The sequence below is a fragment of the Leuciscus leuciscus genome, assembly GCF_965113295.1.
Source record: "Leuciscus leuciscus genome assembly, chromosome: 23".
Classification (NCBI taxonomy): Eukaryota; Metazoa; Chordata; class Actinopteri; order Cypriniformes; family Leuciscidae; genus Leuciscus; species Leuciscus leuciscus.
Window position 1 is genome coordinate 32,694,675 of NC_138747.1, and position 23,595 is coordinate 32,718,269.

At 38.9% G+C, this 23,595-nt stretch overlaps 1 protein-coding gene and 2 long non-coding RNA genes across 5 annotated transcripts in view; 1 reads left to right on the forward strand and 2 right to left on the reverse strand.

Annotated features, from left to right (window-relative positions):
* LOC309488369 lies at nt 1-5,573 on the forward strand. Of its 2 annotated transcripts, none has more exons than XR_014202090.1 (2): nt 1-5,479; nt 5,542-5,573. It is a non-coding gene; the product is annotated as an uncharacterized lncRNA (long non-coding RNA). The 2 variants fall into 2 exon arrangements; XR_014202091.1 differs by having other exon boundaries at nt 1-5,473.
* vgll4b (vestigial-like family member 4b) overlaps nt 1-23,595 on the reverse strand; it is a 57,613-nt gene that overhangs the window by 16,739 nt on the left and 17,279 nt on the right. The window contains exon 1 of one of the 2 annotated variants that reach the window (XM_082156547.1): nt 16,382-16,809. The exons of the other annotated variant lie outside the window; for it this stretch is intronic. Within the exon in view, the coding sequence (XP_082012673.1) occupies nt 16,382-16,460 (79 nt within the window). The 5' untranslated portion in view covers nt 16,461-16,809. Of the gene's footprint in view, nt 1-16,381; nt 16,810-23,595 lie in introns of those variants that run through there. 2 annotated transcript variants of the gene reach the window in all.
* Nucleotides 5,152-13,267, reverse strand: LOC309488370. Its single transcript, XR_014202092.1, has 3 exons — nt 11,095-13,267; nt 7,142-10,030; nt 5,152-5,853 (listed from the first exon to the last, which is right to left on the reverse strand). It is a non-coding gene; the product is annotated as an uncharacterized lncRNA (long non-coding RNA).

Genomic DNA, 23,595 nt, shown 5'->3' on the forward strand with positions numbered 1-23,595 from the left:
ACACAACACAACTAGCATTAATAACACGGTTACAGTACTCCGTATCACAGCACTTTTGCTTGTGTAGGGCGTGTGAGAAGTAGGGCTGCCCTCGACTCAAGTTTTTCTAGCTGGCTAGTAGTCGTTCATTTAAGTCATTAGTCCACTAATCGTGCATTTATATTAATAAATCATAATAATGCGCCTTTATAAGCACCTTCTTATGTAGAGATCAAGTCAACGATGCTGACTATCATGCAGATTACATAATCAGAAAATGTTTATTTACATTGGAATCTGTTCATTCAAATGTTAAAATGTCAAGCTTTCTATAGATATATTTCTCATGTCTGTGAGGCAAGTATATGCCGAGTTCAAGAGCGAATAGACAGAGCGCCATTCTTTTACAGAAGCACAATGTTTTGTTATTGTGAGTTTACAAAAGTAAAAGTAGAGCCTTTACAGTTTGCGTTACTCTTATCTGAATGGCCGAAATGAGGTAGTATTTTAGGTTACATGCAGTGATGTATGTCCTGTAGTAAGCGCTCTCTCCACACAAACACTTGAATATGCACCTAATAATAGCGCACATTTATCTAGATTACCATTAGAGCGAGTGGACTAGTAAAGTTGCTGCTACTGACATGTTTCAAGTGATTAGCCATATTTGAAGTCGATAAATGACAGGTGAATGTTTGGGTCCATCACACCTTAAAGGGATAGTTCACTTTGAAATTCATTTTTGGTATGTTTTAGCTTACCTCAAGGGCATCCAAGATGTAGGTGTCTTTTTTTCCGCGGTAGTTTCAATTTTGATATTTTTAGGTCAAACCGTTCTTGTCTGTCAGTCATATAATGCAGGTCTATGGTCACTGTCTCAAAACACAAGCACAGAGTCCAAATTAAAACAATTCCCCGTCGTCCAAATTAAACAATTCCCCATCGTAAGTACACATTGATGGCCTGAGACACGAAACGAGCGGTTTGTGTGAGAAAACGAACAGTATTTATATCGTTTTTACCTCTTATACGCAAACATGTCTGAGTGATCTGATCTGACGTGTACGCAGACTGGTGCATAGATATATACACTAGATGTCACCTTAAAGACATTCGTTCCAATGAACTGCCGTGGACAAAGCGACATCTAGTGTATATATATCTATGCACCAGTCTGCGTACACGTCACACACCAGGATGCGCGAGCGCCCTCAGATCCCTTGGACGTGGCTGCGTATAAGAGCTAAAAACGATATAAATACTGTTCGTTTTCTCACACAAACCGCTCGTTTCGTGTCTTAGGCCATCAATGTGTACTTACGATGGGGAATTGTTTAATTTGGACGACGGGGAATTGTTTTAATTTGGACTCTGTGCTTGTGTTTTGAGACCGTGACCATAGACTTGCATTATATGACTGACAGACAAGAACGGTTTGACCTAAAAATATCAAAATTGAAACTACCGCGGAAAAAAAGACACCTACATCTTGGATGCCCTTGAGGTAAGCTAAAACATACCAAAAATGAATTTCAAAGTGAACTATCCCTTTAAGGGATTTCAACACTTTTCCGATTTTGTTTTCTGCGACTAATACAATTTTGGTCGACTATCAGGGGGCGGGGCCCTAGTGAGAAGTGCATTGCAAGACATTGGATGGATTCAGTGTTGACGCGGTTAAAATGTTCTTCTAAAGTGTTTGCGGAGTAATATAATTAATTATAGTTTAATAAAGTATGTTTAGGAGATACGAGCATCTGGCATGAGGAACATAGCATGTGTTAATACAAACTGGTGTGCTCTTCGGCGCTGTGCATATACAGTCAAACCAAAAATTATATGTATACACCATACATCATTTTTTATATTTTTTTACTAGTGGGTGCAGGACACTATCGTTCATTTATGTAAGTGAGGAGAGCGAGGTGTCTGAGTAAATGTTGGTTTGACTGTATGATCTGATCCCAGCAAATATTGATAAAGATGCGAGAGAGCAGGCGACAACCAACCGAAGCGTAAATAATCAACTCTACAGACGAGTCTTTATCAATGGAGAAACACGAGTAAACATCAATGGATTCTGTGCAAACAGTTCCTTACTCACTATGCCGCCCGTCTGTTAAAATCACTTTTTTAAATAATTAATTGGGATTAAATTAAAACCCATCTGTATGAAATGTATTATATCAGCCACAAGGCTGCCCCATTAAAACCCAAAGCGGTCGACCACTACATTACATTACACATGAAAGCTCCAGGTCAATATAGGCACTGCTTTGATGTTGATTTTCAGATCATAAAAACCATCAAATCACACAGAGAGAAGAATCACAGCAATCACCATAAACCCACTCATCATTCTTTCCTTTGACATGGTTTCTCTATTTTTGTTTCAAGGACACTTGACTTGTATCTCGCCTTCATATCAGAGCAGAGAAGGCATCAGCGATTGATGCACTAAAGCACTTTGAAAACTCTGGATTGCATTGATACACAGAGGCTGCAGTCTCTATATTTGTACTGTAAATGCCTTCACAATCTTTGGCTTTTATTTGCAATCAAATAGAGAGCACAACAAACTTGGTTCTCTGCAAACGTACTGCACTACGGCTGTCGAATACAAATGTAAATTTGTCAAATAAAAAATATTTTAAATAAACTGGTGTGTCAAGAGGCGCGCGCGAGACATGATGATGTCATGATTGAGGCGGTGTGTTTTTGTTAGCGTATCCAGTAATAACTTGAGAAATGGCGGAAAATGCCTGCTGATGAAAACCCTCTCAGTCGGAGGCAAAAATTGTGCAATAACACTCGACCAAACCTGCACATCAGTCAGAGCTGAGTGAGTGTGTGAGTGTGTGAGTGAGTGAGTGAGTGAGTGAGTGAGTGAGTGAGTGAGTGAGTGAGTGAGTGAGTGAGTGAGTGAGTGAGTGAGTGAGTGAGTGAGTGAGTGAGTGAGTGAGTGTGTGTGTGTGTGTGTGTGTTCATCAGCTGAAACACTCAACAGAAAGCGCTCCGCACTCACTCAGATCAAGCTGAGCGTCTGGTGTTTTTGATGATCAATATGTAGATGTAGTGAGTCGAAGTGAGTGCTTTTGAATGGCAGTTTGCAGTTGTGGGCCCCATTTTAACGATCTGAAACACAAGTATCAAACGCGAAACACAAGTAACTTTGTGTGCGGATCTCGGGCGTTGTTGCTATTATACCGGCGGGATAAATGACTCTTGCACCCGACACAAATCTAAAATGTGTTGGTCTGAAGTAGCTTCATTACTCATAGGTGTGGTTTGGGCGTAACGTGAAATAAACCAATCAGAGCGTCATCTCACATTCCCTTTAAGAGCAGGCGCGCTTGTTCCATGGCGGATTGCTATTATAACGGCGGATTTGCCAGACGCACGCCAGGAGCGGTTCACAGCCGAGGAGACCGACGTTCTCGTCAGGGCCGTAAAACACAGAGAAGTGACATTGGGGATGGAGAAACACACCCAGATTAGCTTCAGTTAAACAGGCGTATAATAATTTGGGTAAATGTGTAAGCTAGATTTATGCCTATTTTTTCACATCTTCATGGACACAACAATGATTTCTTTCATGTGGAATATTTTTCCTTGTAATTATGTATGGTTTGCAAAATGTGAACTGCTGCGTCTGTGTAGATGAGAGAAGCAAAGTGTGTGTGTTGTGCACACGCTACATTATGGCCCTTAAAATAGCCTCTGAATAACGCGCCACTGACTTTAGACTAGGTTTCTCCTGGTCTGTGCCGGAATTGTTTTCTGAAACTGCAAAATAGCACCAGGGAACGTTTGCGCCGGAACACGCCTCCTTCTCTTCGCTGAACCGCCCCCGGGAGCGCAAGTTCATTCCCTAATTTACCGACGTGCGTCTGTGGAGGGAAAAGTCTGCTGTGCGTCGGGTGCAAAATAGGAATGATACATGCGTCGTGTACAAAGTCAATTGCGCTGGGTGCAAGATAGGGCCCTGTGTGTTCATGTAGTTCATTACGCTGTGTGTTGAAGCGTGTTTTCTCAGGTCATTGATGCAAAAACACAGTTTAATGCACTAATGTAACCTAATGTTACTTGCGTGCACATTAAGGAAAATTGTTTCAAAACTTAATGCACTTCAAAAAGTGAATGTCATTTCATTTCAATAAAAGATGCAATACTTGATTTGGTTTATATTTGCTTATTGCGCTCGTGTTCATCAGAGACAATACAGTACTTTTTCCCTCTAACATTAAGTGTTGCCTTTAGAATTTGAATATAATTCGAATTTTTATAATATTTAAGAAAGCCATGTTTACAGCCCTAAACTGCTCTGGAGGATTATAATGCAAAAAAACAACAACAACAACAACAACAACAGGGATGTGTCTCTCGAAGCGTCATTACAACACTGTGCTGGAAGATTCCTCTCAATCCACTCAAATATGAGACGCAGCACAAGGGCACTCGGTGCATTCACAGGCACTGTGTGGGAGTTAGGCCGGAAAATTACAACTGGCACGCTCTCTCCAATGGGACTTTCCACTTGCGATGAGGTTAACTAAGCCCGAGAAAGTGTGTACAAAGCCAGACCTGACTTTCAGAGCACTGCACTGCATTGGTGCATTTATTTACAGAGTAAAATGATGAATACAGATGGTAAGAAATAACCTCTCCCACACTAAAGCCTCATAAAATCAGCCATGCATGCATTCAGTCGACTTCAGAGTCAAGTAAACGAAGGATAAAGCTCAGATGGACAAGCTCACGAGGTACTTCCCAAAACAAGCGGCCTATTTTCCCGACTGGCATGTTTCGGCTCGTCGGTCCGAGCGTCATGGCAACGGCGCTGACATCATCGTTTTTGGCAAGAGCCGGAGCTTCTAATAGAGAAAAGCTTTAGACGAGCGCAAACGACCACAACACCCCGACACACGATAGCTTACAGTCGAACCAAAAGACATTCAGACAACAGAGATCATTTTTTATATTTTCTACTAGTGTGATCAGGACACTATAGTTCATTTATGTAAGTGAGGAGAGCAAAATAATGTAAACTGTGACATATACACAAAAAGTCTTCATACAGTGACTACCAGTAAAACTTTAGGACCAAAAATGATTGGGACACTTTGACCTGATCATGTTTTGCTGAAGTGTTTTTTCTTTAATTGCTAATGCTCTTTTTACACACAGACTGAACACAATGAAGCATTGCTTGGTGATTGGTTGAGCTAAACTGGTATTATCTAATTGTGTAGTTAAATTTAACAGCTGACAGATATTCAACATAATTCATGTGTGAGACAGTCTAACAGAAGGACGGACAAAACCAGTCAAATATCAACTGAGTTCTGCTCATATTTTATTACCATTTTCTAAACTATAGTGAATAAACTGTGATAATGTGAGAAATGTTGAAGGTGTCTGAATAAATGTTGGTTTGACTGTGTGTGTGTGTGTGTGTGTGTGTGTGTGTGTGTGTGTGTGTGTGTGTGTGTGTGTGTGTGTGTGTGTGTGTGTGTGTGTGTGTGTGTGTGTGTGTGTGTGTGTGTGTGTGTGTGTCTCCAGAGGTGTGGGCTGCACTGGTGCGATTCATCTATCATCACTGAAGAATACTGTACGGAGACAGGCGTTGAATGATGAAGAACAGTGTAGAGGAACAGGGCTGGGAAACACTGAACTACAGTCGGTCTTCAACAAGCATTAAGTGTTGTCTATCGCACTACTTGAACAGGATTGCTTTCTCAAATGATAAATAAATTGTTTTACACACAGATGTGAGGTTTTCAAGCAGCAAAAGAGGTCAGAAAGGAGAAAAATCTGGAGGTGGTCCAAAAATTACGTAGAATAATTGCATGTAATCAACGATCATGCCATGCACTGACACGTCTGTAGTAGGGGTGACCCCGAATAGTCGAAGATTCGATGCTTCGATAGGAGGAGCCTGATTCGACTACCGATCTCACGGTCGAATCTTCGCAGAGGTGTTATGAAACGAGGATCATGCCACTTTGGCTATATGAGGGGCGCTCAATGTCTGATTTCACATAGAACTTGCTTTTATGTCAATACGTTAATATTCAGCCTATTATGATAATGCTGTATATAAAAAATGTGCAAAGAAAGAAGCTTTTTAATAAATATTTTTAAACGTGCGTGAATAAATCCAAACACCCCGTGACAGATTTAAGTTTCACTTTCAATCCGTGACCGACAGAGGAGTGTCTTCGCGGCAAGGATTTAAATCTTTAACAATGTCTGGGATAAGAAAATCTAAAGTGTGGATGTACACCATCAGAAAGGATATTCTCCGAGGCTGGATTTAGCATCAGGAAAACCATGATCGCACTTCTGCCGGCCAACGTTAACATGTTTCACGCATAGACTGGGTTTCACGTTAGAATGTATTTTATCCGCGCGCACAATTTGAAAAGACTCCAACGGACAGACAGAGTGAAAGACGTTCAGGATTTGTTCTCTCGATCAGGTATAGGGTACAAGTGATTTCAAAACTTTTCAGCCGGTTCTAATTTTATTTTTGGATGCTGTGAACATTTTTAGCTAAAAAGACTGCCTCTTCAGTTTAGCATTTATTGTTGTTTCTGCAGTTAAAAAGACAAAGTTGAAAATTCTGGCTACTATCGTTATTTTAATAATTTCATTATTTTTATTTATTGATCTGTCAGGGTTATCTAACTATTTGTGGCTTGTGTTTTGAATATATGTTCCCCTGCACTTTAGGCATTTTGCACACATTTGCTCCTCATCCTGTGACTTGATTCTGATTTATTTCGTTTTGTATTTTTATTTATTAGAAAGGTATATTCTGTTCTAATTTAATTTGGTAAATTAATTGTTTATTTTTTCGGTGCATCGATGTTGTGCTGTAGGCTGGCCTGCTCGCACAGGTAATTTAGCCGATTTAATTTGATTTGCATGTGAAATGCAAATCTGCAGTGTGGCCTTTCTGGAGTTATTTATGTTATTTCTTAGTTTTATTGATCAAAAATGTTTTTATACATTTTCTTCTATATCTTTGTGTGATTTTCTGTACATCGCGGCTTTGAAACGTTAAAGCCCCGCCCCCATACACATGATTCGACTATTAGTCGACTATAGGCAAGACATGACGATTCTGATTCGACTATGAAAATCCATAGTCGGGGACAGCCCTAGTCTGTAGTGATCACTAAAGTGACAGTGTCGAGTCCGCACTGCAAAAGCTCATTTCAGTCACATCAGAACTGAGGACAGCTGAGCCACACCGGTCACAGAAATATCATCGTCTAAAAGACCAGAATTCAAAGACCTAAGTTTCACGTGGAGCGTTTGGAGATTATTTCTCCTGAATTACCTCTGGGTGTGAATTGTGCTAAGAAACGTTGCCTGATCTTCTCTGAGGAGCGTTCCGCACACTCAGCTGACATACACCACACTTTCAATACATGAAAAAAAACATCCAGTGATGAAATGTTTTCGGTGTTGACACAACTCTTGTGCGATGTCCTAAACTGCCGGGATAATCACACAGCGCGCACATGTCCGCTAATGACAATGTCCGATTCGCGAACTAATGACTCATTTGAACCGATTCACTTTAATGAATGGTTACAACAACTGATCTGTCCAACACTGAGCTCACGAGACGACTGAATCAGTGTATAACAGATCGGTAACACTTTACAATAAGGTTACATTTATTAAACTCTAGTTAACTACATTAGTTAACATTAACTATTAATAAACTGCACTTCTACAGCATTTATTAATCTTTGTTCATTTTAATTTCACCATTTACTAGTAGCCTTATTGAAATCAAAAGTTTTATGTTCACATTAGCTAATGCACTGTGAACTAACATGAACAAACAATGAACAGCTGTATTTTTATTAACTAACATTAACAAAGATTAATAAATACAGTAACAAATGTATTTCTCATTGTTCATGCTAGTTAGCCTAATACATTAACTAATGGTAACAAATCAAACCACATGTACTCAGAACACCTCTTGAGAATGTAAGTGTGCTTACCCCATTTCTTCTAGTGAGAGTGGCTAGAAAGATTTAACCTTAATAAACTACTGTATTTTCAGGTTATTTATTTGACAATGTGTAGAAAGCTTACCTGAGTGAGGTGAAACCAGCAAATTGCAATTCCAATTCCAAAGCAAGTTGTTGTTAGCTAGCTGCTAATTGTATTCAATTGTATATTGTAGAAAATTTGACTATTAGTTAAACTTTTTAATGCTACTTTTTTAAATTTACTTTTTGATATTGATATGATTATATACCAAAATAATGATTAGGTCTAGCAAAGACTGATTTTATCTTACAAAGCTATGAAATCCAGTGGCAAATTCAGCTTTAAAAATAAAAATAAATATAAAGAGGGCCAGAAAGGATGAGTGTCCGTCGGCCACCGAAGACCAACACTGACCCAGCATAAACCCTGTAGGTCACACATACTCCTGGAGTTGTGAAGTGGTGAATGTGGATCCACCAGTAGAGATCGTACATGTTTCGGAGAGAGTGGCTAGGCTGATGGTTCAGTGCTCATGTAAAGCCTGTGGGACAGAGTTCGCAGGTAACACAGCGTTCGCTACTGAATCAATACATGTTATGTGCGAGAGCTTGGTCTAACACGGAGAGAGCGCCAAGCACAGGAAAAAGTGTGGCAAACAAATCAGGTTCATCAGGTTTGATTATTTTAATCACCAGGATCTGCCGGTGCTCCTAACACCAGTGCTACCAAGTAAAAAAGTTCATTTCGAGCTCTGTTTATGATTATTATTACTGCTGAAAAGTTAATATTTTTGTGCAAACAATAACATTTTATTTTTTCAGGATTCTTTGATGATTTTGATGCATTGATTTAAAAAAGAAAACTTTTGTAACATTATAAATGTCTTTACTGTCACTTTTAATCAATATAATGCAGGATAAACTTTTAAAAGGTAGAGTATATTCCAGTTTTGATTTTAAAACGGCATATCCATAATTACAAAAGTTTAGAAAAAGCTCAGGAAAGTTTGTTCAACCTTGTAATGCTTATGATTTGGTGCAAGTGCAGGGAATGAATGCAATCTTTAAATCATGACAAAAATATTATATATGACATAATTGCTGTTTTTGATAAATCGAAAAAAATCAAACGCAACTTCAGCCAATCACAGAAGACTCGCCGTCTCAGAGGATGTCGGGGTTAATAGACTCGCTCCGTTAGTGAGAAGTTTTCAACTCAAATGGCACTGAAATCAAAGTTTGTCTGCGAAACACTAATTCACCGTCTTCCTCTGGGAAAACAAATCTCCGGCTCGATTTCCTCTCTGCAAAACTTCTGAAGTGCTAAACCCACACGCAGACACCCGTCACACGCTAACGCCTGAAGTGAACAAAGCGGCTCTCAACAAACTTGTTGAATTTCACACTTCAGCGAGTCTGTATTTTCTGAGACGACCAGGATAAAAACTCACATCAACCTCAGCTGGAAGTGCAGGAGCCATTACAGATGCCTATCAGCGTTAGAGGAGATGAAGCCAATGTCTGATCCATTGAAAGACTGTCATTATGAGCACGAGTGATCAAAGTCCAGCTCTACTACTGGAGACTTCAAACGTCAAGCCAGAGAGAGATTGTGTTACAGATGTGACCCGAACCCCTTCCATACTCAGGCCTCGTCCACACGAACACGCTTTCCTTTGAAAACCCATGTTTCTCTCTCTATGTTTGTCTTCCATCGACACTGAGACGGCGTTTTTATTAATGAAAATGAAGCTGTTTGAAAACACCGGTTTCTCGTTGTAGTGTGGACTGTGAGAACGATGATGTAAGTTTAGTCATGTGACACATGTTATATAGATATTGATGTTTATAGCGGTATTGTGCCTGTTATCTGCTATTCACTCTCACACTGTTGCTGAAATATGTGACTTCACACACTCTTCATATCACAGTCCTGCACAGATGACAGAATACACTCACATCTGCTGTCCTGCGGTGAAACATGAGCAGTTTTAGTGTTTTACACCAAACATATAATAGTGAGTGAGAGCGACCTGGACCTAGGCCTGTCGCGATAGTCAATAAATCAATTAATCGCACGATAAAAAAAATGAGCTCGATAATTTTTCTGGCCGCGATAAATCCATTTGCATGCTTGTTTGTTTTCCTCGTGTGTCTCTCTCTCTCTCTCTACCAAAGAGACTGGATGACCACTCTCGGTTCCTTAGCGAATAGGAGGAGTGAACCCTCTTGTCAGTTGAATGGTCTTTGTGTGGGGAGGCGGCGCCACGGCACTTGTCAGTCACATGGTCTTTGTATGGGAAAGCGCCGGCGGGACTGCTTGCGGCGACTGCCGGGAGAGAGAAAAGACGCTAGTTGTGAGTTGGAGGGGGAAAAAAGAAAAAGATGGAATTGGTTTCAAAGCCAAACACGACAGCGAGCCCGATCTCATGAAAATGCGTATCTATACCACAAATGTTATTTCTCGTGCCATTTATACGGCAAAAATAGTTTTTGCGTGCATATGATACGCACTTTATGGCGTGTAATACGCACGCACTCCTCACCCTTAATCCTAACCAAGTATTTTCAGTGCGTAGCATATACGCAATAAAGTGCTCCTCCGTCTTCCCGACAGTAAGTTACAGTCACACGGGCGTTTGTTTAGTCGACAAAGCCTGTTGAGGCTTTTTTTTTTATTTGTTTACAAAGGTCCAAACTGGCAGTTTTGCCTGTTATGGAATGCATCACTATTTATGTCTGAGCCTAATGTTTAATATTTTTTGAAGTGCAATTTTGTTTACATCCATTTTATTTATTGTTTTTGGTATTTATTCAAGTGATTTTTTTTTGTTAACAGACACTGAGAGTCCATTGCTTTAATTGTTTTTGGTTGTTTTGTTCATTTTTTGTGGATATTTAAAATGTTTTCCGTTTTAAATGTTTAATATTCTTAAGAAATAAAAGTTTATATATCTTTGAAAAGGTGTACCTGCATTATTATACCATTATCATTATATTAGATGAAAATGGTCTCAAACGACAATATTATCGTTTATCGCAATAATTTCTTGGACAATTTATCGTCCAGCAAAATTTGTTATCGTGACAGGCCTACCTGGACCATCAGTGAATGTGGAGATATTCTGCTCAATAAAATGATCCTGTCAGAAGAATTGAGCGATGACTTTATTTATTTCTCCGTCTGTATCGTCTCAGTGAGCTTTAGTGAGGGTTTACACATGCGCTGTAAAGGGGAATTTAACGTGTTTTCATACGGAGAGATTCATACGTCTCTTTTAAAGCACTTGTTAAACAGGAAAGGGTTTATTAGGGTCTTATCGTTCTGTTGCCAGCAGCTCTTTAGCCTTCAGCAGGAAAGATGACAGTCAGCGTTTCACCCCTGGCTCACGGCTCTGCTTCTAACACACACACACACACACATACACACACACACACACACAAGCTCAGCAAGCCACCGCTGCAACACGGAAAAGGCCAAACGTTCCTCCTGAACTCTGTGATCCAGGGAAACATGCTCTCCAAGTCCAGCGATACACACACACTGCCATTCAAAAGTTTGGGATCGGTACTTTTTAAAAAATGTTTCTGAGAGTCTCTTCTGCTCACCAAGGCTGCGTTTATTTCATTAAAAATATTTTTTTAAACAGTATTAATATGAAATATTATTACAATTTATAATAACTGTTTTCTATGCGAATATATAGTTAAGTGTAATTTATTCCTGTGATCAAAGCTGAATTTTCAGCATCATTACTCCAGTCTTCAGTGTCACATGATCCTTCACAAATCATTCAAATATGATGATTTGATGCTCAAGAAACATTTATGATTATTTTTAATGTTGAAAACAGTATTTTTCAGGATTTTTTTAAATGGACTTTCATTTATTCTAATTCATAGACTGTCAATGGAGGGACAGAAATCGCACAGATTTCATTTAAAATATCTTTGTGATGGGTTTGCAACGACATGAGGGTGAGAAACTGAAGACATATTTTCATTCTTAGGTGAACTACTACTTTAAAACACAACTGTCTACATTAACATTAATTTTGCATTATACAAGCATTTTGAGATGCAAGTTTTCATCTCTGCTGACACACAGTCACACACAGTGCATCTGAGAATCAGTGTTTTCTCCCAGCCCGAAGTGTCTCAGTTCAACTCCTCAATGGAAAACATTCCTGCTCTCACATTTTTAAGTGAATATTGTGTTAAACAAGTGTTCATGTAATTTCCACAAGGCTTGCTCAGTTTTATAATCTTCCCAGCTCATAGTAAGAGTCCTCAACATCATCATTGGTGTGAAGAACAACGAGCATAAAGATAAGATAAGCTTGTCTGTGACCTTTGAATGGCGGCGTTCAATCAAATCCAGATAAAGTGCAAAAGCAAAGTTCAGCCAAGCCAACGAGAGCTGCACGTTTCGACTCGGCAGAGACAAAAAGCGATGCAGAAACAGAGCTATTTCCAGGACGATGCTGTAATAGATTAGCCATGTGCTCAGGACATTCTCTGGCACACAGTATAAATAGCTGGAGCGCCAGCCGTGCAACAGGGAGCAGAAACCGGCTGTGATTGTGTATTTCCATCCGCTGTCACTGGGTCATGTGACCGGCTGCCCGAGCCGAGGGCATTACAGCGGGTCAGAGCAGATTCTCCGAACCGAAGCCCGTCGAGAGACACGACAACCGCTCAGTTGCTCTGGAGTTTTTCCACTTAATGTTTTGAAGAGTTATCTGGAAACACAGGAGAGTCAGCGGGCGAGGAAGACGTCGCTCACAGGCGTAATCACAATCAGAGAGTTCATCAGAGAGTTACAGACAGGCACACAACACAAGTTACTAACGCTTTAGAGCTTTATTAAGCAAAATTAATAAACACCTTTAAGGGAAGCTTTTAAAAACCCACAGTCTACACTACAGTCTACACTACAGTCTACACTACAGTCTACACTACAGTCTACACTACAGTCTACACTAGGGCTGGGTATTGACACATTTCACAATTCGATTCGATTTACAAGCTTGCAATTTGATTCGATTCCAATTCAATTAAATATTGATTATTTTGGATATCAGGGACAATACATGGCACAGGAAAACAAATCTCTTCACTAATGCTGTAAACTATGGAGTCAGTGGTAGCCTATAGGCTTCATTAGCCTACTATAATATTGAAGGTATAATATTGAACTGATTTGTATACAAACACTTAAATTACACTTATTTATTTTTATAATAATAAAGTTATATGAAATATAAACATTTAAACATTCATATATTTAGCAAAATGCTCTCTAGAGTTAATATTTCTCGCTGACTGACGAGTTTATGGTCACTGGATATGTTTTTTCTGAGGTAAATGTGACGTTACATGGCATTGTTTACTGACATCTTTCCACGGTTGAAACACTGATTGGGCGATTCCATGTCACATGATACGGATTTCGATAAGTTGTACTCCATCTTTTAACACACTTTCAGATTCTCATCCATGTTTATTTCGCGCGGTAACTGGTGTTAAGGCGGAGGAGAAGATCATGTGCTTCTCTAGAGCTGAGCCAGAGCGATCTCACGCCACAGCACGGTATTTATGTTTTTGAATTTCGTAAGAAAATGGACGTAATTGGAAATCTGAGACATTGTTTCATATCAATAGTAACAAAGCACAAAGATTATTGTGATTTATTGGATGGGATGCGCTACAATGTTACATTTATTCATCAACTGAAAACAGGATGACTAATCGATTCTTGGGATTTAAGAATCAGTATCGTTTCGTAAAAATGAGAATCGATTAAAATCAAACCAGCCCTAATATACACTCATATCTCAACAATCCAGAAAAGATGAATGAAAACATGAAGAGTCTCTGTTATGATCTCTAAAATGACATTTTGGAATTAGCAAGTGAGGTTTGGGATGAGATGGGTAACATTATTCCTACTCACAAGAAACGTTTAAAAGACAAAAACCTGACAAATGTCTTGAAATAAAGCATCTGGTAATTGTTATATTAGCGGAATAATTGACTGAATTATTAGAAAAATATTGCACACCCTATGTGTAAAGGCCCTTAATGTATTTCAAGCAAAATTGAAGAACGAACTAGCTTTATAAAGCAACTATAAATCAATCAATCTACTTTCATATAGCACAATAAAACCAACAGTAGTTGTCCATTGTGCCGTACAACAGGATACATATCTATACAACAAACACAAACAAAAGACCGCAAAACAAATGATAAAGAGAGTTTACATCGAAAACACAAATCAGAAAATTCAACATTAAAACTAATACTGTGTTTGAAGCCAAAACGCTGCACCAATTATGCAGATGTCAATCACTCTAGATCGAAAACATGAAAATGTGCAGATGTTTACTATAGTAATATCAGTAAATTATGCATAATTACATGCAACTAACCCTCAACCAATCATGTACATACTACAGTGATATCAGTAAATTATGCATAATTACATGCAACTAGCCCTCAACCAATCACGTTACATGTACATACTAGTAATATCAGTAAATGATGCATAATTACATGCAACTAACCTTCAACCAATCACATTACATGTACATACTATAGTAATATCAGTAAATTATGCATAACTACATGCAACTAACCATCAACCAATCATATCAGTAAATTATGCATAATTACATGCAACTAGCCCTCAACCAATCACATTACATGTACATACTATAGTGATATCAGTAAATTATGCATAATTACATGCAACTAGCCCTCAACCAATCACGTTACATGTACATACTACAGTGATATCAGTAAATTATGCATAATTACATGCAACTAACCCTCAACCAAATTCTAACCCAATAGTATGTAGTTTCAATATTACTCTGTATTTAAATGTATAATTACACTGTAACAATGACACCTTAAAATAAAGTGTAACCGAAGTGTTAATAAAGCAGGGCTCAACATTTACACTTGTCAGGGACAAGCATATGAAGAGGCTTAATGTCAAGCCCTGGATAAAGCAGTCGTCTTTTATTTGACCTGATGCATAAATGTTGATGGTAACTCTCAAGCCCATCAGATGAAGAGAGCCACTAAACGGGTCTAGAGGAGGACTGGATCACATTTCTGCTGTCTTGACATGTGATGGTCCACAACAGCAGTCTAGTGTAGAGATGCACGCTCAGTTTACCTGCTTTTCTACTCCATCCACAGCTCTACTGAACCCTATGGCCTCACATGTTACTCAACATACAACCAAACACAATGTGCCACAGTATAGATGAACAGAGAGAGAGACAGAAGGAGAGTAAAGGCATGAGTAATGCTGAGGATTGCAGAACATGAAGCAAAGGAATCCGCATACTACACATTTCTCATGCACACTTCACATAACAACAACAATAATAATACAGATCTGGTCAGAGTTAATATTACATGTCCTTAATAACCATTTGACACAGTTTACTTGCAGTTGCTGCATTATAATTACTTCTAAAGTACTTGCATTTAATTAAACTTTGTAGTTACACTGCTAATTACTTTGTAATATTAATATTAATTTGTAATTACTTCAAAGTTTAATTAAATGCAAGTACTTTAGTAGTTAAACTGCTAATACAATGCAACCATTACCCTTGCTTTACTCCTCAACCAAACAACACCTCTAATGTATTAACTATTTATTACAGAGCAACATGTAGTTACACAGTACATCTAATCCATAGTATTGTAAGTATTTAATGTTAGTATATAAAGGCAACCTAATGTAAAGTGACCAAAATTCAGTTAATAATAATAAAAAGAACAATTCTAAGCCAATTCCTGACACGTTCTGCACTTTACTAGTTAATAAAAAAATATATAAACATTGATATTTAAAAAGCATTAATGAATAAGTGAGTATATTTGGTTCTGTAATGTGTCTCCATTTCTTTCTTCTTCTTTTTTCCAAAGTAATTATTGCAAATATCCCATGCATTCTTCACTTGTTTAAAATGAGCACTTAGAAACAGTGCATAATTACCGCTAAATGCTAGCGGTCAGTTTAGTGACGGCCAGTAGTTTGGGGAAGATGCATCACGTCAGTTGTTATTATTGTTTTTTCGTGATGCAAAAAAAAAAAAAAACGTTTTCCCCATGAACAAACAAAAGAATAAAAAACTTCTTCAGTCATTCTTCTTAACCCTGAACCTGAAAAACCTTAAATCGTAAATCTACGTTAGAAGTAAATAAGCATATCGTGAAAGTCGCGTGAAATAAGAGAAAAACAGCGCGCGCGAGCCCAGCGACACTCGGGTGACGTCACGGGCGTCCGTTATTTTCCCTGCCAAACACTTCATTTCACGAACCAAGAGTCAGAAAGCAGTAAATGGGTTTAATCTTACCTTCGTAGCACAGCATGCCAATGTTGTTGTTCATTTTGTCAAAGTACTGGTTCAACAGGTCCATTTCGGTAAAAAGCATTTATGGACTTTTTAGTCGCAGAAAAACAGCTTCTCTTCTTCTCTCGTCAGGAGCGCGTGTAAAGGCCCAGCCTTTAACTTCAAACAGAGCGAAAATAACTAGTATAACCCGACCTGGTTGAGTACCTAACGAGTAGAAGTACTCTAACGCGAGTTTAAAGAAACTTTAAGAAGTTTTAGCGTATGAAAAGAGTTGTATTTAAGGACAAAGGGGTCGCGCCAGTTCTCCTCACAGCCCGCTGTAAGTCGACTGACACGCGCAGCCTATGAGCGCTAAGAGTCCTCCTCACGCTCGCCAACTCTCGCGAGAGTTCCCCCCCTCCCAAACGCATGGGAATCGGGAGAAGAAATGTACAAAACAAAGAAAAGTTACCATGGAAAGTCATTTTTTACATTTTGTAAGCAACTAACTTACTCACCACGGGACTCTTGAGTTACACATGTAACTTGTAAGATTTGCTTTTTAACAGCCAATCATTACCAATGAAATTGTTATTATTGTCATCGTTCTACTAGTAATTGAGAGTAAGTACTAGTCTAATGTAAACTAGTAAAAGGGAATTGCTACTTACAAGGATATAGGTACAAATAATAATCTAAAAATAGTTACTTGTAAGGAATGAATTAAAACAACATGCACAGGAAGGAATATCTCCAGATTAGTTCCCTTAAAACTACTAAACTCTTTATGGATCCACTTCTGTATTAAATCTTAAATGAACAATATTGTAATTTGTATGCAATGATCAATATGCTATCAGCCCAATAAAAGTCACTTGCTATAATTCTTATAGAATATTCACCAGACAGAACTAAACCTTGAGCACATCACTCGTGAGCTCTGATGTGGTTTACGACACTGCCCTCTGCTGGGGGCTCATAGCATGTGCAGAAACAACATCAGGCTTTATAACAGCAGATAAACTCACTCAGATAGAGATTTACAAATGTTATCAGAATAATAACCATGTTATTATCTGGCTCAAAATCTGAGACTGGGGCTTATATTTCTAAATATAATATCTAAAAGAATATTGAGATACTTAATACTTCTTGAGTTGTCCTTCATTGGCATATACTGTAATGTAACAAGTGTTGCTAAAGTCAACAGATTTAAAGTCCCCCTGTGGTGAAGATCCAGCGTTTAATGTAGTTTATGTGTCTATGTGGTGTTTTTAATCTGCTTTAAGACAAACCATGTGTAAGTTCATAAGTCGACAGCATTGCTGAGTATTTCCTCCTTAAAACTGCAGTGAACCAAAGACAGTCTCAAACACACGCTTTGAAATCGCTGGTGTTTCTGAATTGTGTGATAAACTTTTAATAAATTGATTGCACAGGGCCCGACTACAGGAACTGAAACAGGAAACAGTAAGTCATGACTTCTCCTGTTCCTGATCACTGAGGTCCATAAACACACCATGTAAATGGGAATATACTTCACTTACAGTTGTACTCATTACAATGTGTAGGGGTGCCAATAATTTCATTTATTCCGCATTTATATTTGTGTAAATTTACTGAAATTAAAAGTTAGATTTTTCTCAATATTTTGAATAAGTGGCCAAAACTCATTTTCACAGTCAGTTTTGACAGATCACCAACTCTCCACGTATGATCAATAACAGTTCTGTATAAAGGCTTTGCATTAGAAGTGTGTTGAGATCTGAAGCAGGAGGTAGTGCTGTTCAAGAGTTCACTGTGTTGAAACATGAAGCTGAGATGATTAATTCTCCTCAGACTGTAGATGATCACGCTACTCCCTCAAACCCTGGCCTGTTTGAACTCCATCAGGTCTAGAATCATAAGCTGAGACGCACGGATTAATCAGGGCGTTTTACAGCCTCTCTGTCTCCAGGATCACAGTCGATGTTTCAACACATGATCACCCTCCAGATTATGTCATATTCGACTAATGAACCATTTCCATTGATCCATTAAAAACTACGTCAAATACAAGCTTTAATCAGTCACAGGCTGTTAGTTGAGATCATCATTATACAACCAGCGGAATTACCTAAAAGTTCACTCAAAAAATATCATTCTGTTATCATTCACTCGCTCTAATAGAGAAACAGACTGTGATTTAAATCATTGCTTGATAAAAGCTTGACCAGCTCAACATCAACATTGTTACTGAACTCAATCAACACTGAACTCAATCAACACTGAACTGAACCAACACTGAACTGAACTAAACCAACACTGAACTGAATCAACACTGTACCGAACCAACGCTGAACCGAATCAACGCTGAAACGAATCAACACCGAATCAACGCTGAACCAAAGCTGAACCAAATCAACACTAAACCGAATCAACACTGAACCGAATCAACACTGAATCAACGCTGAACCGAATCAACACTGAACTCAATCAACACTGAACCCAATCAACACTGAACTCAATCAACACTGAACCCAATCAACGCTGAACCAAATCAACACTGAACCAAATCAACACTGAACTCAATCAACACTGAACCCAATCAACACTGAACCAAATCAACACTGAACTCAATCAACACTGAACCCAATCAACACTGAACCAAATCAACACTGAACTCAATCAACACTGAACTCAATCAACACTGAACCCAATCAACACTGAACCAAATCAACACTGAACCCAATCAACACTGAACTCAATCAACACTGAACCCAATCAACACTGAACCAAATCAACACTGAACTCAATCAACACTGAACCCAATCAACACTGAACCAAATCAACACTGAACCCAATCAACACTGAACCCAATCAACGCTGAACCAAATCAACACTGAACCCAATCAACACTGAACTCAATCAACACTGAACCCAATCAACACTGAACCCAATCAACGCTGAACCAAATCAACACTGAACCCAATCAACACTGAACTCAATCAACACTGAACCCAATCAACACTGAACCCAATCAACACTGAACCCAATCAACGCTGAATCAACACTGAACTCAATCAACGCTGAACCCAATCAACACTGAACCCAATCAACACTGAACCCAATCAACACTGAACCCAATCAACACTGAACCCAATCAACACTGAACCCAATCAACACTGAACCCAATCAACGCTGAACCCAATCAACGCTGAACCCAATCAACGCTGAACCCAATCAACGCTGAACCCAATCAACGCTGAACCCAATCAACACTGAACCCAATCAACACTGAACTCAATCAACACTGAACCCAATCAACACTGAACTCAATCAACACTGAACTCAATCAACACTGAACTCAATCAACACTGAACCCAATCAACACTGAACCCAATCAACGCTGAATCAACACTGAACTCAATCAACACTGAACCCAATCAACACTGAACCCAATCAACGCTGAATCAACACTGAACTCAATCAACACTGAACCCAATCAACGCTGAATCAACACTGAACTCAATCAACACTGAACCCAATCAACGCTGAACCAAATCAACACTGAACCCAATCAACACTGAACTCAATCAACACTGAACTCAATCAACACTGAACTCAATCAACACTGAACTCAATCAACACTGAACTCAATCAACACTGAACTCAATCAACACTGAACTCAATCAACACTGAACCCAATCAACACTGAACCCAATCAACGCTGAACCAAATCAACACTGAACCCAATCAACACTGAACCCAATCAACGCTGAACTCAATCAACACTGAACCCAATCAACACTGAACCCAATCAACACTGAACCCAATCAACGCTGAACCCAATCAACACTGAACCCAATCAACACTGAACCCAATCAACACTGAACTCAATCAACACTGAACCCAATCAACACTGAACCCAATCAACGCTGAACCCAATCAACACTGAACCCAATCAACACTGAACTCAATCAACACTGAACCCAATCAACACTGAACCCAATCAACACTGAACCCAATCAACGCTGAATCAACACTGAACTCAATCAACACTGAACCCAATCAACACTGAACCCAATCAACGCTGAATCAACACTGAACTCAATCAACACTGAACCCAATCAACGCTGAACCAAATCAACACTGAACCCAATCAACACTGAACTCAATCAACACTGAACTCAATCAACACTGAACCCAATCAACACTGAACCCAATCAACACTGAACCCAATCAACACTGAACCCAATCAACACTGAACCCAATCAACACTGAACCCAATCAACACTGAACCCAATCAACGCTGAATCAACACTGAACTCAATCAACACTGAACCCAATCAACACTGAACCCAATCAACGCTGAATCAACACTGAACTCAATCAACACTGAACCCAATCAACGCTGAACCAAATCAACACTGAACCCAATCAACACTGAACTCAATCAACACTGAACTCAATCAACACTGAACTCAATCAACACTGAACTCAATCAACACTGAACTCAATCAACACTGAACCCAATCAACACTGAACCCAATCAACACTGAACCCAATCAACGCTGAATCAACACTGAACTCAATCAACACTGAACCAAATCAACACTGAACCGAATCAACGCTGAATCAACACTGAACTGAAATCAACGCTGAACTGAATCAACGCTGAAACGAATCAACGCTGAACTCAATCAATGCTGAATCAACGCTGAACCAAATCAACACTGAACCCAATCAACACTGAACTCAATCAACACTGAACCCAATCAACACTGAACTCAATCAACACTGAACCCAATCAACACTGAACCCAATCAACACTGAACCAAATCAACACTGAACCGAATCAACGCTGAATCAACACTGAACTGAAATCAACGCTGAACTGAATCAACGCTGAAACGAATCAACGCTGAACTCAATCAATGCTGAATCAACGCTGAACCAAATCAACACTGAACCGAATCAACACTGAACTCAATCAACACTGAACCGAATCAACACTGAACCGAATCAACACTGAACTCAATCAACACTGAATCAACACTGAACTGAATCAACGCTGAATCAACACTGAACTGAAATCAATGCTGAACTGAATCAACGCTGAAACGAATCAACGCTGAACTCAATCAATGCTGAATCAACGCTGAACCAAATCAACACTGAACCAAATCAACACTGAACTGAATCAACGCTGAATCAACACTGAACTGAAATCAACGCTGAACTGAATCAACACTGAACCGAATCAACACTGAACCGAATCAACACTGAACCGAATCAACACTGAACCGAATCAACACTGAACCGAATCAACACTGAACTGAATCAACACTGAACTGAATCAACACTGAACTGAATCAATGCTGAACTGAATCAACACTGAACTGAATCAACACTGAACTGAATCAACACTGAACTGAATCAACACTGAACTGAGCTGATTAATGACACTATTGTCTTTTTAGAGCTGCTTTACAGAGCATTTGAATGTGTCTCATATTTGATGAAGTTTGCATCATTGACTCTGTTATTTCCCTGTTGATCCCTGTGAATTATATATTGTATAAATTAATAATGAAAGCTTGAGATTTACTAGAGAAGTAGTGGCATTCATTACGTGTGTGTGGCTGATTCAGTTCACAAAACTAAACGGTGTGTTCTTTGAATTGGAGTGATCAGGTTCTCAAAGAACGAACTGATTCAGTGATTTGTTCTCAGCAGTCGATGCTTCACTGTGAGGAAAACGTCACTGAATAACATCACACACACACACACACACACACACACACACAACAGCCATTCTGGTACTCTTCAGGTGCTTTTGAAGCTCGACATGAGGACGAACAGTGACTGTTCTAGTTGTTTTGTAAAAGACACAGCCTCTCAGTGTGAAGAACACCATATAAACCTGATCCTGAGGAGATCTGGTCACGTGACCGTCTCACAGGAGTCCGTCCTGTTCCAGTCACAACAGCAGGAAGGGTTTAGTAACAGAATACACACGTTTCTATGGAAGCTTGTTTCCGCCACCGAATAAAAAGGCGCAATTGTCTTTTAAAATGCTTTATCTCAGAATTGTGAGATATAAAGTCAGAATTGTGAGATATAAAGTCAGAATTGTGAGATATAAAGTCAGAATTGCGAGATATAAAGTCAGAATTGCGAGATATAAAGTCAGAATTGCGAGATATAAAGTCAGAATTGTGAGATATAAAGTCAGAATTGTGTGATATAAAGTCAGAATTGTGTGATATAAAGTCAGAATTGTGAGATATAAAGTCAGAATTGTGAGATATAAAGTCAAAGCTGAATTTTCAGCATCATTACTCCAGTCTTCAGTGTCACATGACCCTTCAGAAATCATTCTAATATGATGATTTGATGCTCAAGAAACATTTATGATTATTATCAGTGTTGAAAACAGTTCAGATTTTTGTGGAAACTGAAGAAGTTTATTTTTCAGGATTATTTGATGAATAAAAAAAAGTTCAAAAGAACAGCATTTATTTTGAAATAGAATCTTTTGTAAAGATTATAAATGTCACTTTTAAACCATGTAATGCATCCCGCCTGAATAAAACTTAAAAAACTATGTTATTGACTGCACACTTTTGAACACAAGAGACAAAAAGATGTAGTTTGTTTAAAATACAACATTTGAATGGCATTTATTGCACAGATACAATGATGAAGAAGAGCAAACCAACATGACGGAACAATTCAGTTCATCCGAGGAGTGGAGAAGAAGAAGAAGAACATTACAGAAACCGTCCAGACGTCAGTCTAGAGACAAAACAGTTCTGAGAAACATGGAGTCACACCCAGACTTTTACTGGAAAGACCTGAAACCAGTGGAAGAACAGCTGTGTGTGTGTGTGTGTGTGTGTGTGTGTGTGTGTGTGTGTGTGTGTGTGTGTGTGTGTGTGTGTGTGTGTGTGTGTGTGTGTGTGTGTGTGTGTGTGTGTGTGTGTGTGTGTGTGTGTGTGTGTGTGTGTGTGTGTGTGTGTGTGTGTGTGTGTGTGTGTGTGTGTGTGTGTGTGTGTGTGTGTGTGTGTGTGTGTGTGTAACCACTTCAGCACAAATGATTCATTTGACCAAAAAACACAGCAAAACCACTAAAGACGGGCAGAAGTGAGGAATGAGCCAGACAGTGGAGCAGTGAAGTATTCTGACACATGAACATTCATATTAATAAACTAATCCATAAACATATTGAATTTACGGAAAGCACTCGCCCA